Source organism: Rhinolophus sinicus, chromosome 16, assembly GCF_057876585.1.
Source record: "Rhinolophus sinicus isolate RSI-liver-muscle chromosome 16, RSI-T2T, whole genome shotgun sequence".
Classification (NCBI taxonomy): domain Eukaryota; kingdom Metazoa; phylum Chordata; class Mammalia; order Chiroptera; family Rhinolophidae; genus Rhinolophus; species Rhinolophus sinicus.
The window spans coordinates 35,037,337-35,053,585 of NC_142516.1; the positions used below are offsets into that span (position 1 = coordinate 35,037,337).

The 16,249-nt window shown below is 42.2% G+C and overlaps 2 protein-coding genes across 3 annotated transcripts in view; both read left to right on the forward strand.

Annotated features, from left to right (window-relative positions):
* The first annotated feature begins 1,821 nt into the window (after window positions 1-1,821).
* Window positions 1,822-7,415, forward strand: C16H9orf153 (chromosome 16 C9orf153 homolog). Its single transcript, XM_088793179.1, has 3 exons — window positions 1,822-2,198; window positions 3,262-3,736; window positions 7,114-7,415. Exons 1-3 carry the CDS (start codon window positions 2,133-2,135, stop codon window positions 7,338-7,340), a joined length of 768 nt encoding a protein of 255 aa, XP_088649305.1. The 5' UTR covers window positions 1,822-2,132; the 3' UTR covers window positions 7,341-7,415.
* A 3,802-nt stretch (window positions 7,416-11,217) lies between these two features.
* GOLM1 (golgi membrane protein 1) overlaps window positions 11,218-16,249 on the forward strand; it is a 40,860-nt gene continuing 35,828 nt past the window's right edge. For both annotated transcript variants that reach the window (XM_019750098.2, XM_088793178.1), the window contains exon 1: window positions 11,218-11,351. The gene's annotated coding sequence lies outside the window, so the exon portion shown is untranslated. The remainder of the gene's footprint in view (window positions 11,352-16,249) is intronic.

Below are 16,249 nucleotides of genomic sequence, written 5' to 3' on the forward strand. Positions count from 1 at the left end.
AGAGGTGCTGAATCTTATTGATCCATGCTCCCAATTCTGACCGTGTTATAACACATAGTAAAGTATATTCCCTAAACAATCGTGTTATATTCAACTTCTGACAACCCGAACACAAGGACTATAATAACTAAGTCACTACTTTGTGACAGCCGCTATGCCAGGCAGATGGATCCTACGGGCAGACAGACAGACAGACTCCAAGACTAAGGAATCCAGAGAAATTGGCCAGGAAAGCCCGCGAGGCATTTTGGTGATTGACCAGGCAAGAGCTAATGGAGTCTAGACAAATCCTCAGGTCCCTGGGGCGTCTCACCTGCTTCCTGAGGCTGCAGACTGAAATAGGTATAACCAGGTGTCCATACTGAATGAACACCTGGAGAGGAGCAAGGAGAAAGCCTTTTGCTCTAGAAATAAAAGGACTGTCTCTGAATGTCTGTCCACACATGTCTCCCCAGGAAGAGAGAGAGGAAGAAATGAGGGAGAGGTGGGGGGAGAAAGCTTTGTTAGAGAAAAAGTCATGGAAATTATCAGACGAGCGCCACCTGGTGGGACAACAGTACAGTCAGGATACCCGGGCAAAAGAGAAAGGATTTAACCGTATAACATAAAGCAATACTGTTAAAACCACACCTTAGCATGGCCATTATAAATGGATTGAGTGTGACTATTACTCTTTTGCAGTGGGTAAGCTCCTTGAGGACAGGCATGGAAAAGTGCATCCTTGGAGACCTGCTCCAAATATTCAATAGTGACAAGTATTTAAATGCCTATTTAGATAAAACTAACTGTCCGTGAAGTCCCTGCCAAAATGTTAGAAACACAGTGGCCATGCTGTATTATATTGCTTTTTTGGTCCTATATATTGATACACTGGACTCAGTAGTGACAATAATATATTTGGATATAAATATGTATCAAATAATAAATAGATAGACAGACAAAGTATCACAGAATAAATATATACTCAAATATATAGATATTCATTCTGGGTTTTTCTACTTTGCTTGGGAAGGAGGAAGAACCTAATTGTTTTTACTTCACCCCAAACATCAAATGAGTGTTTTTGGCTCATCTCTGAGGATGCAGGGGTACTCAGGAAGATCTTTCCCTCAGACATTCCACTACCTACCAACAGAGGTTTCACTGGAATAAACTAAACCAAGAATGTGAAGTATTGTGGGGTTTATCTATTATTTATTGCTATATAACAATCCATTCAAAACTTAGTGTCTTAAAACAACTATAATTCATTATTTGCCATAATTTTTGAGTTGGCTGGCTCAGCTGGGTTGTTCTTCTCCATTTAGAATTATCTGGGGTTGCTCGTGCAGCTGTAGTCGTCTGGAGGCTCAGATGAGGCTGGGTGAATCAAATGGCCTCATTTACATGTCAGGTGGTTGGTGCTGGCTCTGGACTCCACACTGTCTCTCCAGAAGGGTATAGCTGGGTCTCTTTACATGGTGGCTCAGGCTTCCAAGAGTGTGAAGTGAAGCTGCAAAGCTTCTCAATGCCTAGGCTCTGGCACTCACACAATGTGACTTATACTTCATGCTGTAAGTCAAAGCCACGTATAATGCCAGCCCAGAGTCAAATGCGGGAGTAGACTTAGCTGCCACTTATTGATGAGGTCAAGTGTATAAATTCTGTGGCCATTTTTAATCGCCTGAAAGGGGATTAAACAAAATTCCATCTGTAAAATGTCTATTAGCCCAAAGCAAATAACTTCAAAAAGTTAATTGTTGTTAGCCTTTTTCTTCTGAATAAAAACTACTTTCCTGGGTAAGAAGGTAGGCGAGTCTTTCTTTAGATGAACTGAAAGATAATCAAAATATTTAAGACAAAAAAAATCCACATAGGAGTCTTTGAACTGGTAGTAAATGCCTGACCATACATGTCATATAAGAATCTGAGGTGTTTCAGAGAAAATGTTTGAAACATGATTAATTTGACAGACCTAGAGTATGGAGAAAACAAAACTTTAAATGGCATAAAATTTAAAAAGTGTCCCATTTACAAAGTTGAGATTTAAAAAGTGTTACCCCCTCCCCTTTGTATTTTATCTGATTTTTGATCTTTCATTTCATATCCCCTATGTTGACTTTTTAGGAATTAGAGAATAAAATCCCAGCACAATGCTCTTCCACAGAGACACCGACCCAAGTCCAGATGACACGGCCACTGAGGCTCCCAGGTTTTCGGTATGTCTGTAACATTGTACACAGGAAACTGTACGTTCAAGACTTGTAAAAATTCAAACTCTTGAGTACCCAGTGGCACACGGGGGGGTGGGGGTGGGGGGGTGGAAGAAGCGCATAGCGAATACAAACATTTCACTTCCCTGACTACCCCTTTTTTGGCACAACAAAATGCAGCCCTTCTGCGGGCAGGGGAGCCTGAGTGCCAAGTTGTTTTCAGAATAATTGTAATGTGTGTGAAAGAGCCATTGACAATCTTAGCCCACTTCCGACTTGGTGCGCTTGCAATAGAACTGACTAGAATTGAAGGGAAGCTGCACTGGGCCAAATGACTCAACTCAGGGCTCTCACTTTGGCCTCTTTGGCCTTCCAATTTAATGACCTAAGAAGCTTCTTAAAAATAATGGGATTAGTAGGCAGAATGCTCTAGAAAAATAAGATTTTATTCCGTCAGTACAGGGTTTTAGATAGAGAAAGGGACTCTGAGGAAGCACTGCCTTGTCTGCCAACTGTTCCCCAACACTCCACAAATGTAACCGTTTGCTTCGGTAAAACAGTCCAGGGAATAAGGACGATTAGAGCTTCCTTTGTACTGTGTTCCTGAATGTTTCAATGCCTTTGGATACCATGATAAACCTTTGATATCTAGATTATCTGGCTCCCTTTCTTCCTTAAAAGGAACGTAGCCTTACTCAAAACAAACATTGCAAACCTCCACAGCCATCTCTCTCCATGGTAACTCACAGATTTTATAGTTAGAAAGATCTTAAAGACTTTAGAATCCAAGTTGAACAGGCTCATTTTATAATGCAGGCTTTACAGGATGTGTGGCTCATTTTATAATGCAGGCTTTAAGGGATGTGTCTAAATAATATCTCTTTTGGGGAATGAATCTGATACTTGACCATCTGGTCTCTGTTCCATTTTGCCACTATTGACTTGGGTTAGTCAGGCAACAGTATCTTTCAAAGATAGGTGCTTCTGTTTGCACAGTTATTTGTTATCCTATTTGTTTTAGGGTTTGTGGGTTTCATCAATCTCTTGACTTCTCATTTTTTCCCCATAGCTGCCAGAATTATATGCATTTGTTGACAATTTTAATAAGGAGAGCAAGAAATCGAATCTCCTAAAAATTTACAGTATTTCACCTAGTGAAGCACAGAAAATCCTCAGTCAAAAACTGAATGCCATGCCAGTCACCAGCGGACTTAACGTGAGAGAAGATCCTCAGCCTCTTTTCACGTGCAAGGTGGTTAGAAAAGAGCAGGAGAGTCCAGAAGTTATGACTGAATCCCTACACTGCAGCTTACTGACTGGCTCAAGTCTTCCCGGAGACAGACTCTCCAAATCCCAGCAGAGACTAACGAAGTATGGGATCCCTCCTCCCTCATACACTTTTCCGTCTGAGATTCTCACTGATCCCTCCAGCTCTTTGGCCACCACAAAGAAGATTCAAGACACCAAGCTGGGCATTTCCCATGTCAAGCCAGAAAAGTTCATCTTTGAAGATAGAGTTTCTGGATATATATTAGCTGATCCAGGTAATCTAAACAGATGAAGCCATGTGGGAGAAAAACAAGTAGAAATCTTACTGCAAAATTTACCTAGATTTTTATAGCTGAAATAGTCCAATATTGACCCATAGGAATTTTGCAGTTCTGGGGTTTATGTCTGACATTCTTGTTGCCTGTAATGGCAATGGGAAATAGAGAACAAGGAAATCAAATATTCCAGGGTCAAATCTCAAACCCATTCCCAAAAAGGTGTATTACTTATACACGGCATTTAAACTTTGATAAAATGAGCCAGTTAAACTTGGACTTTAAAGTACCCATAACTATTTGTTTCTTGTTTCTTGAAGTTACTCAAGTGTTTACTGAATAATGGCTTATCTTAAGTATCTTGACTTTTCTTTAATTGAGGGGTTTTTTAGGTACTTTTTCCATGAACTTTTACCTTTACCTTATTATTACATCTGTACAAACAGGAGGAAACTCTCTCTTCATTTTTGATACTTTAATAGGGAGGTACCCATAAAAGGCCAAACACCATACAGAGAAAGTTGAAAATATGTAAAACATACGATGGTAAATTTTAGTGAGAAGGAGTGTCTTATTCCTAAGGTTTCCATTTTTCTTATGTAATTTGTGGGAAGTATTATTTTGTAATTCTATGTAGCTATAAAAAATAGATTAAATCAGTAACATATTTGAACCCCTCTGAAGTAGGTTCTTGACTCAAGATTAAGACCATTTGCACAGCAAATATTTTGACACCACCATTTTAATATTAAAAGTAATAAGAGAAATGGAAAGAACAAATTTAAAAGAATAGATTGATTACTCTGATCGTATTTGGTCTAAGAAGCTGGAAGAATCTTTGCCATAACTCCCTACATTGATGTCTTTTCTGAGCCTACTACAGGTTTCAAATTCCTTTGATAAAATCATAGGTTATGTGTTCTGGAACCCACGCAGAATTAGAAATTAAGGCAACTGAGAAATGGCCTACATAATCCACAAAAGTACACAGGTAAAGTCTAGGACAAGAGAGGAAAACGCGTGCAAGGTGTTGAGGAGCAATAAGAACTGGCAAAAAGTCTACTGAAGAAGTGCTGAAGGCTCTGCATGTTTGATAGGTTTTGAATATACATAGCTTCACTACCCACAGGGGCCAAATTATCCTTTCTTCCTAATGCATGGATTGTCTGCTGTCTACCTAACCCCTGGAGGTGTCGCATGTGCCCTCCCAGACTCTGTGTTGACATCTCTTCTCTGCCTTCATGACTTCATTTTTTGAGATCCTGGAGGTAGAATTTCTGGGACATGTCCTGTCTATTCAAGGAATATGCATGAAGTCGGGTAAGCATCCATATGAGGATTATCCCGTAATTCCTCAGGTTTAATTGATATTGCAACAATTTATCTTTTATTGTCCTATATTGCCCAGTATTACTATCGTTTTATCAGCCAGCCAGTCTCTAAAGGAGTCTCAGTCCAGGAGAACTGTAGGACTCCTGGTAGCACCAAGCACTAGGAAAGGAAAAGGGAGTGGGTGCTGCCATTTTGTTCTCCTACCTTACGAGATCCTCTTGCTCAGGTTAAATCCTGGAGGACCATGTAAGTTAGGAATGTGCTGGACCTAAAATAACAGAAAAACCAAATGGGGGTTATTTTTCTTACATAATTCCAAGTCTGCAGGTGGGCAGACAAGGGCTGCAGCCGTGTCTTTCAGATCGTTCAGGACTGAGGCTCCACCATCATTTCATGGATGGCTTTTGTCTTCATGGCCAAAAGATGTTTCCTTCACCTCCAGGCACTATGGCAACATTCCAGGCAGGAAGAGGGGGACAGGATAAAGGGCCACGGTGGCTAGTTTGGTCCTCTTTTAATAGGAAGCAAAGCTTCCTCAAAATACACCTCCTAAGGTGATCGACTGCTCCCTACATCTCACTGGCCAAAACTGGGTCCAATATCCACCCCTTACTGTAAGGCAGGCTAGTGAACAGAGTTCTGAGCTTTCTGTCCTCTATAGTAGAGGAAGGCAGAAGAGGATTGTAATGGGTATGGAGGGAGCCAACCTACAGTATCTACCACAGATCACAACCTAAAAGCTGTTTAGTAATCAAAATCATCAGTTGTATGGCCTTCTTTTGCCAAATATCCCTTTCCTTCCTTCTTCTATCACCAGTTCTTGCTATGACAGCCCTGCCAAGACCTTGTCAAACTTGCTGAAACTTGGCAATTGACCCTAGGGACAGACTGTTGAACATCGTGGCCAGGTATGAACTCAAGGAACAGGCCCTGGCCCCAGTTCCTACTTCAGGCATATACAGAATATATATAAAGACTTTCCACCAGGTAGGTGCCAGGAAAACCCAGGCCTTTCCCAGGGATGGAGGCTTGGCTGGGGCAGGAGCAGTATCTGGGCCATACGTGACCTGCTCAAATATCACCAAATAGGAAGGTTGGTGAAGTTGCCCTGGAGAAATAGACCAGCCCTCCTGCTTGTTTGCCGTACTCATTATTCTCCGTGTATTCCTTACATTCACCTTGACTGTTTGGCCTCTGGTCTTATACTCAAGCCCCTGCCTTAGGCCTTGTATATTTTGTTTTTAGATATATATATGTGTGTGTGTGTGTGTGTGTGTGTGTGTGTGTGTGTGTGTGTGTGTGTGTGTATTTTCCAGGACCTATCAGCTCCAAGTCAAGTAGTTGTTTCAATCTAGTTGTGGAGGGTGCAGCTCACAGTGGCCCATGTGGAGATCAAACGGGCAACCTTGTTGTTAAGAGCACTGCACTCTAACCAACTGAGCTATCTGGCCATCCCAGGTTTATAATTTTTTCAGTCGTGAAAAGACATGAAAGGAAGTGAAAGGGAAATGGCTGCTGAGTCGGGGAATATGCAGCATATCATGTCTGTGGTTCATTGGCTCCTTGAAGGAATTGCAACTATTAATGACACTCCACACTGGTAGGTCCTGAAAGAGGAGGGAAAAACAGCCAGATTCAGGAATTAACAGCAGCACCTTGGAAGAAATCTACATACTTCTGATCAATCTTCCTCCTTGTTTTAACCCGTCATTAGGATCCTTTTGTTCTGTCTCTTTGCAGGTCTCTCATTTGCACATTCTTAGTATCAAAGCACCACATGAGACACTATCTCTACCTGCTATGGCCCTGCAGGGTCCACTCCAGCCCAGTTAGCGAGACCCACGCAATATTTAGAGGAGGGCTTTAGATGAAGTGGACACCATAGGTTCCCCCTTAGTTTATAACGCTTCAGAAACAGCTTTCTACTAGAAGGGAGGAGACCCAAGCTCATCAAAGCTGTATTCTATCATAAAGCATCTCTGAATAACTAACTGAAGGTTAAATGACACCACCATGTGATTCTTTGAAAATATGATTCTTTGCAGATAAACAATTCATGGATCTAAGGGATCTGGAATGGAGATATTATAAGGGGATTGCAAAGTGGAAGCACAACACTGCAGATTCATTTATAAATATACAATACAACAGTGAGAAGCGGTTTGTAGAAAGCCAGGAGATGCCTGATGTTATTTTCCCCCCTCTAGTTCATAGATCTTTGGTCATTTATCCTCAAATTGATTATCCAAAAAACATAATTCCTTCTTCTTAAATGGACTATGCAGTTCATTAGAATATTGTGGATGTGGATTTTGCTTTTGAGAACATTGAATTCATACACAAAAAGTAAAGAAGCAGAGGCATCATGGAACATAGGAAGTGAGTCTATACAATATGCATGTGAGGTCCAAAATCAAACCATTATATGCAGTAAAGGTTCCAATTGATCTGCTAATGGAAGACCTGGTTTGGTCCTGTGAAACCCATCTGGGCCAAGGCTGAGGAAAATAAAGATCATATGAAAAGAAAGGGTGTATCTGAAGGAGAACTCCAAGCAAGAACAGCTCTTAAAAATATTTTAAACCCATGAAAAAGTCCAGTATCATAAAAAAAAGTTGGTAAATTTAACAAATGGAAGAATTAATAATTGAAGATATAGAGATCAATTTCTGAGAACTTATAAATATTATAAGCTCAAAGACGTGAGGAAGGAAATAACATCTATGAAACAAGAACAGGAAGATTTGAAAAGGAACAAATTAGCAATCTTGGAAGTGAAAAATACAGTCATTTAAAATAAAATAATAATAAACCTCAATAAATTACCTCAATGGTATAATACTGGATATATTAGAAGAGAGAGGATTAATGAGTTGGAAGACAGCACTGAGAGTGAAGCTTCTAGATCACAGCACAGTGAGATAAAGGAGGAAACTATGAAAGAAATAAAGGTAAGGGAGAGTAGAATGAGAAGTTCAGAAATATATCCAATTGAAGCTACAGAAGACAATAGGGAGAATGGAGAAAAGATGATGTTTGAAAATAAAATGACTGATACATTTCCAGAAATGAAGAAACACATGAAACCTTTAATTGAAAAATCTCACTGAGTGATTAGCAAGAAAATAAATCTATACCTAGAAATGCTGTAGCAAAACTGCCAAGCAATAAGTAAGAAAGGAAAATATAATCTACTAAAGAGAGAAATGGATTACATTCAAATGACAGAATGACAGTGGATCTTTCATTATTAATAGATGTCAGAAGGTGATGGTGTAATATACTGAAAATGCTGAGGGAAAACAACTGTCAATCTGGAATTCACTAACCAGCCAAACTCTCTCTAAAGAGTAAGGGTAAAATAAATACATTTTAAAACACAGAAGAGTCAAAATTATTACTCACAATCCCTTACTGAAAAAAACTACTAACAAAGTATGTACTTCAGCAAGAACCCAGAGGGAGTGCAAGAAATAGTGGTGAACAATTAAATTATTAATAATATACAAGTATGTGTATGATTGTGTAGATATTAAAATTTATTTCTAGATTCTACTTCCTAATATTTTACTTAGAAAATCTGTCTTGATATAAGTGAAATTATTCTGTAATTTTCATTTTTTGCACTACTTTTTAAAATCAGAGTTTGGCTTCAGCATAGTGGATATCTTCAGCAGAAGATACAGTCTAGAAATGGGCACAAGAGAGGTTTCCGGGGCGCTCATAATATTGTTGTTGTTTTTTAATCTGTGTGCCTGTGTGTGTTCAATATGCAAAATTTTTCAAGCTACACATTTAACAGCTAAACTTTTCTTCATGTATATTATACTTCACAAAAAAAGTTTTAAAAGTTATGCTACCTCCATAAAATGAATTGGGGAGTTTTCATCTTTTTATGGGCCATAGCTATTTAAAGTTATCAGAAGTATTTATTCTTCAACATTTAGGAAAAGGGTCTTCCGTAGAGTCTCCAGAAAGGAATGCGGCTCAGTGAGATTTCTGACCTATAGAACTGTTGTTTTGAACTCATTAGGTTTTTGACAAATTGTTGGGCAGCAAATAGAAAAGTAATACAAAGTCAACCCCCTTGAGCGGGAGAGGACATCACTTTGATTGGCAGTCCTACCAAGGCTGTATCCTTTGGAGATAGGACGGAGGTTCCTGTTTGAGAAGCCCGTGCCATTGGGAAGTGAGGGAAAAGGATAGCGAACAGGCAAACAGGGGTGCCCACTGCCACCAACCACTACAGCTCATTGTACATCATTTAATCAAAATTGGTCCAGTTGAATTTTTAGGGCCAGTAAGGTATTAGGCTAAGTGTTCTGGGTGAGAAGACTTGAGGAAGAAGAAAACTTTATCATTATAAGGAATGTAAATCCAATATTTATATATGCAATAATATATTTCATCGTAAAAGTTCTCATGAAACTTGAAAAGGACTGATTCCTCCTCAGTGAAGATGTAGTTAATTCAGCCAGCTGCCTAGTACCTATACATACAGATCTGTCCCATAAAAAGAATCACTGGCTTAGTCATTACTAATGAGTTGCTGATAAATGAGAGGCACTAATGGACACCTACTTAGAGGCAAATGAGATGGAAGTTACGGTCCACCAATTTAAGAAGGCTAAAAACATAACCAGGAGAGCCAAAAAGGAGCAATAAAGGGCATTTACTGTATCTGTCCCCAAACCTGGATGTGATCACTTAAGGTCACTAGAAGATCAAAGTGATGCAAGTCAAGTCATCATAAAAGCCAGGGCTAATGTCCAACACACTCTCAGCTTCTGAACTGACCAAATGGCCGTCTAACAATGAGTAATGAAAATATCACTCTGGAATATAATAGAATATGACTCTAAAGGGATCATTATTGTCATCTTCTAATTCAGTGAGAAGATTTTGGCTCATAAAGATATTTTCTGGCATGTAAGGAGACCCGTGCTCAGGCAGTAGTTAAGATATCTTGGTCACCTTTTCCAAGGTGAGTCTTTGTTCAGGTCGAAAACAATTTTGGCTGTAAGTATTTTCTTAGGAATTTGTGTATGTCCCTGTTTGTTTTTTGTTGTTGGGATTTGGGAGAGTGGAGAAGAAGGGTTTCCTTTCCCATCTAGGTAGGTTCCAAAAATGACGATTCTAGGAAAACTGTTCTCAGTCCTGACCATGTGTTAGAATTATCTGGGAAGCTTTAAAACAAACACACAAACAAACAAACAAAAATAACAATATGTGGACTCAGGTGGGGCCCTTGGCACCTGAATATTCTAAAAACTCCCAGGTAATTCCAAACCTCTGGTCAGTGCAACCAGGATTAAAAACCTTTGTTTTAGAATTTCCTACTATGGGAACCCTGTGGGTCATTAGTTTTGTGGCATCCTCTCAGGGAGGTATGACAGAACAGTGGTTCTCAACCTTCCGTGCACCCAGGAGCCACGTGGGCTGTTTAAAAATTCAGATTCTCAGGCTTCAGTAAGAAAGTACTAGAAAATCCCGCTTGCTCACCACCCAGGAATCTTCGTTTCATCTGTTGCCAAGTAGTTAGAGGGTCACAGCTCAAAAAATTAAGGCTTGAAGAACAGTCGCGGGTAGATTATGGCCAACAGGGAAGGGATGTGTAAGTTCAAAAAGGACAATTTTGTGAGTATAGGCCACTCTCCCCCCGCCCCCATACCTGTTTTTCGTGGGCTCCTCTACTCTGGGCGGTTTGGGCTGGGACCACTGAAGGAGACGTGAGTACGGCAAGACGTGTGGCACTGGGTGTGGTTGGCTCTGTGTTCCGGAAAATTCCTTGGGGGATGGGGGATAATTGTCCATTTGCTCCGCCGCTGCTTCCCACCTACACGTTTCCTTAGGAAGGGTGGGGACCGCCCTATTTCTCCTTTCGGAGCCGCGTCCTGCACGAGCGCCCTGGTGGCCTCGGCCGAGGAGGGGCAGCGGCCCGCGGCCGGGCGGCGGGAGGCGGTGCTGCACTAGTTACCCGGCTCCCGCCGAGGGGCAGCCGCGGGCCGCGGCGCGCGCACCGTGTGGCCGGCGTCCGGGCGCGGCCCCGGCCTTTCCTCCAGGCGCTCGCGGCGCCGCCTCCTCCCCGCGCTGCCAGCGCTGCCGGGGGGCGGGGACTCGCCGCTGCGGAGGCCGGAGACGCCGCGGCGCTGGATGCTGCGCGGGGCGCACGGCGGGGAGCCGGCGGGAGCGCGAGGCCGGCGGCGGCAGCGGCGGGAGAGCGGCAGGGTGGTCCGAGAGCCAGCCGTGCAGCGCGCAGCGGCCACCGGAGCCGCGGCAGGAGGTGAGTGAGTGGCGCGAGTCCCCAGGCGTGCCCTGTCGCCGCCCTGCGCCCTGGCCGCTTTCCCTCCCCTCGTCCCTTCTCGGCTCGGGGTTCGCGCCCAGAAACCCCGCGCCGGTCCCCGGAGACGCCGCCCAGCTTGCGCCCCGGCTGCAGCCTCCTTCCAGAGTCGGCTCGGGACCGGCCCCTCACCTCCTCGCGCCGGAGCCTTTGTACCCGGGCCGCCTGGACCTGCTGGGCTCAGTTCCCCGGCGCCGAGGGGTGGTGCGAGGATTCCCTGCCCCTGCGGAGGCCAGTCTGGGGCGATGCGGAGCCATTCTTTTTGTTCTTCGCTTGGTCACGCGGGTCGGCATCTAAAGTCAAAAGCTTGCGTCCCCAAATTCGCACCAGTGCCAGTCCTGAGGGCGTGATGGGCATGAGGGCAGGGAGGGAGGGCTGGCCGCGCCGCTCGCCTCACCTCTTCTTCCTCCCTCCACCCCCGATGCGCGCTCGGGCCGTCGCGGGTGCCCACGTTGGCAGCGGTCGCGTCCTGGCAGGTGACCTGGAGCTGGCCGCGGGGTGCTTGGACTGCGCCGCCGGAACCCATGTGGAGCCCATCTCAAGGATGCCCAGGCCCCCTCCTGTAGTTCTCCACCTTTGGCAGTGTGGAGGATCCATGAAACTTTTGATCGGCTGTAAAAATAGTCTCCTGGGTTTATATGCTCTTTATATTTCACAACCTGTATAATATTTTTAATGATTTTTTTTTGGTAAAACAAAATAGGAAAATTACTTATTTTGATGAACGTTCTTTTTAGCGGAATTTAAGAATCATTATTATACTCAGAATGCCAGATATGATGCTAGTCATTTTCAGATATCCCATTTCCAAATTTGCATAAATAAACTCGTATGGCTTTCACCGTTTTGAGATTTCCTTTGTCTGGTTGGGGTCTCCATGGCCCTACAGACAGAAATTATGCAAATGTTGAGGGACATTACTAGGGGCAGGTTATTAAGATGTCCAGCAGCCCGATGAAATGTTTAACAGCTCTAGAGTGACTGTGTTTGGCTTATGGCCATCAGATTGACTCAAATTTAGGCAGTTTGTAGTATTTATGAATTTTTTGGAGCTTGAGACCTGGGAGCAATAGAATCTCTTGGAGGTCCTTGGATCTCCTGGAGCATTCTAGCTCTTCCTTGTTGTGTCATAAAAGATTAAGATAAGCTCATGCTATTGGGAAGAATAATTTTACTTTACGTATTTGTAAATAGAACCCAGTAACTAGCTAACACTATCTTTAGGCCAGAACTCAATTTTTAAGGTGTCAGTGGTCAAAAAGACATCGAATTCTCAGGATGTTTAAAAGGTTAGCTCTCCAAGATGTATTTTGTTCTCTTATGGAGAGGTTATAGTGTTTTTTTTCATTGGTTTTGCTCAAAAATGAAAGACCAAGGATGAGAGGAACCAGTGTGTGTGTGTGGGGGGGGGGGGGCAGATTGCAGTGAGACTGCTATTAGGCGCTAAGGATTCCAACTGCTTTCTAACTGCTGGCCATAGGTCCAGTTATGATGGGGGATGCCAAGATTTTTCATTTACATATCTTTTTAAGGGCTGGGGCAGAAACAGCAGTGAGAGTTATTGACCATGTTGGACACGGGGCTACGTTCAGTCCATTTATGTGGCCACCTTCCCCAGCAGGGAGGGCACTGCTGACCTTACTGACAATCCTGTGCAAGTGCAGGCGGGGTTTTGGCATCTGAAGCACGCAGGGTAGATGGGCAGAGCCTGGGGAAACTGCCTCTGCAGGGCAAAGTTGGAAGGGTGAAGTGTCACCAAGCAGGCTGTGATGAGCAGGGAAGCAGGGTCCCTTGACAGGCACTTTAGTCAACGGGAACTTGAAGGCAGCATGGTCCCTGAAGGCCATCCCCCCTTCTAAAAAGGCTTGGCGTGGCCAATAGGGAGGAGAGGAGGGAGGCTGGGATGAGGGATGAGAGCCCCTGTGCTCTGGGCTTTAATTCAGTTGTACCATTGTTGTTATTTTGTTTATCTTGAAAAAAAAATAAGTTGCCTCAGGAAAAGATTCATTTCTTTTCAGTGACCTAACGGTTGAGAAATAACATCCATAACTGGGATTAAAAAAAAAGCGCACTTTTTTATTTTTCAACAACAACAAAAAGCTCAAAAGCTTTGTTAATTTTTTCTAAACATTTGTAAAAGTAGAAAGAATGATCTTTATATGCTTTTGCTCTCACCTTAGGAAAGAGTTTGTGGCATTTCATCTGCTTCCGAAAAACACATTCTTAGATTGTGATTTTCTTTTCTAGACTTCAAGTTACTAATGAGATTACATTAAAAGAGAGACTTGGCTTGACGTTTAAGAAGTGCTTCCTAAATTCCCAGAGAGTCTACTTTGATTCACACAGAAATTTCCTACACTTTCAGGAAAAAAAACAATGCCTTCTCAGATTTTCTACAACACTTTGATCTTATTTTTCTTTAAAACCCTTCAGGGCTCTATAATAATACTTCCCTTATTAAACTGAGACAAAAAAAAAATCAAGTAATATCATGACAGCCCCTTTTACTTGGTAACAAGTAAATGCTCTCATTTAATTTTCCAGCATTAGGAGACAGACACCAAGGTTATCCCTTTATAGGTGAGCCCAGGGGCTTGGGAGATGAGTAACTTCCCATCACCCAGTTAGAAACACGTTCTCACACTGCATTACATCTCGATGACCTGCCCAAGGCTCGTGATGGGGACCATGTCTTCTTTGTGTCACTTGAAGACAGATTGTTCTTGCCACCTTGGAATCCTCAGTGGTGGGTTCCAGCACAGAAGTGAGCCTTGGAGTCTGAATGAGTTCAGTTTTGTTTTGTTTTTCTACTTCATGATGCATGTATATGGTAGAATCATTTTGTTTTAGGGGAAACTGTAAAATACTGTGATTTAATCTGGGAATGCTAGAAATCAGTTTTAGAACTTGCTAATGTTATTAATATACATCTTCTTAATTTTTTATGTTATTGTTTGGTTTCTGTATTAAAAATATGCTCCTTGAGGAGAAAAAGATTTTATAAATTTGTGGGGACAGAGTCCCAGGGAGCAGTTTCCAGGCTCTCGGCCTCAAGTGGAAAGGTTCTGGCTCGGGTTATCAGATGTAACTAGTTGGCCATCAGCTGTAACCAGTTAGCCATTGGCCACTGATATAACTGCCGTGGCTGAGCTAGCAAGAGCAGATTGCAGTTAGCAAGGGGTTGTTGGTTGGTTGGCAGAGCAGCGGATGGCGGATCGAGTGATCCTGCTTCCTGTGTCTCCAACCCAGCGGCCAGTGAGAGACTATAGTGGTATGACTCCCCTATCTATGGCTCCGTGGGTGCTCCTTTTTGGCCTCACCATATCCTGCGTTCTTATGCGGGGAGCTGGAGCTGAGTCCCTGCATGACAAAAGTAAAAAATGAAAACTTCATGTCTTCCTCTCCTCTATACATTCTACTCTCACTGCAGCTTGCATGTATCCTTCCTCATAAACATTTGCTGTTTTTTGTGGATATAAAAATATGTTCATTTATTATGTCTTTTTAAATTTTTGAACAAAAATGGGATCATGTGATAATTACTATTTTGGAACTTTTTCACTTGACAAATTGTATTTTGATTATCTATGGCTCTCTAACAAATCACCTCCAAACTTAAAACCATTATTTATTATTGCTCATGAGTCTGTGGGTTGCCTGGGCTCAGCTGAGTGGTTCTTTTACTCTATATGATATTGGCCAGGGCTGCAGTCTTTTGAGGCTCAGTGGGCTGGAACTTCAAGGTGACTCATTGGCTAATTATCACCTTTTAAAAGTATCACCTTGGTGAATTCTTAGAAGAGGCAAAATGATAACATACTAATGAGTGATTTAGAAAAAAAAAATTTAACTATGGTTCTGATTTCAGCTCTATTAGAAATGGAGGGCCTAACCCATCACATCTGGTCTCTGTCATTATAGCTGATGGATTATTCCTTTTCTTTTCCCATTTTTTTCTATATCAAAACAGGCTGACCGCCGCCTGTGGATCTTGGTTTGCTGACCTCATTTGGAGATATTCTTAGAACAGGGTAGAATATTTCTAACCCCTCATAAAAAATGTTAGAGACCAAGCACCTCACAGCCCCTGGCACTGAGCTGGGGCTGCTCAGGTCTGTTTGCTCACGTAGTGACTTCTGAATTTCCTGCTCTGCACCTCGGCTCTCCAAGATCCAGGTGAGGCCATTTCCTGAGAAGGAATAAAGGTGTAGATCCCCCACTGCTTAGAGAAGCTGCATTGTCTCTCGATGTTGACATTGGTCCAACAAGCTAATCTGATTTGATTGCTCATATATATGCGTTTTTGCCCATATGATTAAAAACCCCAATGTGAAAATAAGGAAATGGAAAGAAAAAGTATTTTAACTCGAAGGTTCAAAGGGCTCATGCATTTGACAGGTTGCCCATTTTCATATGCTTCTTTCTTTTCAATAGAAGTAATTAGAGGTCTCTGCTCTCTTATAAAAAATTTTGTCTTATAAGCGAACGATTTTAAACAGTAGGTCAAATTCTTAAAATTAAGCCAGCAGGAAGTAACCTGCAGTTTTTTCATAATTTTTCCAATTTACCAAGACACTTTTAATGAGAAACACACAGCTTTCATTGCAGGGAAATCTGGGGTTTCAAAGAGTTTAGCTGATTTAGGTTAATTATTTTTCACCATGTCAGATGCCTATCATCAAATACAAGAGAAAACACATTCTGAAGCCTAATTTATAGTGAATATTAATGTATCAAACATAGTATATCTTCCACCCACTTCCATCACCCCCTCAAGTCCACATAAATTCTACGGTGGGGAAAGGAGAGTGTTTATAGTATAATATTTGCCAATTGTAAAC

What these genes read in the sequence shown, in the direction of transcription:
- C16H9orf153 (XM_088793179.1), top strand. Translation starts at nt 2,133, where the DNA reads ATGCTCTTCCACAGAGACACCGACCCAAGTCCAGATGACACGGCCACT. An exon ending in CTGAGGCTCCCAGGTTTTCG is followed by an intron (nt 2,199 to 3,261) that starts GTATGTCTGTAA and finishes TTTTCCCCATAG; the next exon opens with CTGCCAGAATTATATGCATT. An exon ending in ATATATATTAGCTGATCCAG is followed by an intron (nt 3,737 to 7,113) that starts GTAATCTAAACA and finishes GATTCTTTGCAG; the next exon opens with ATAAACAATTCATGGATCTA.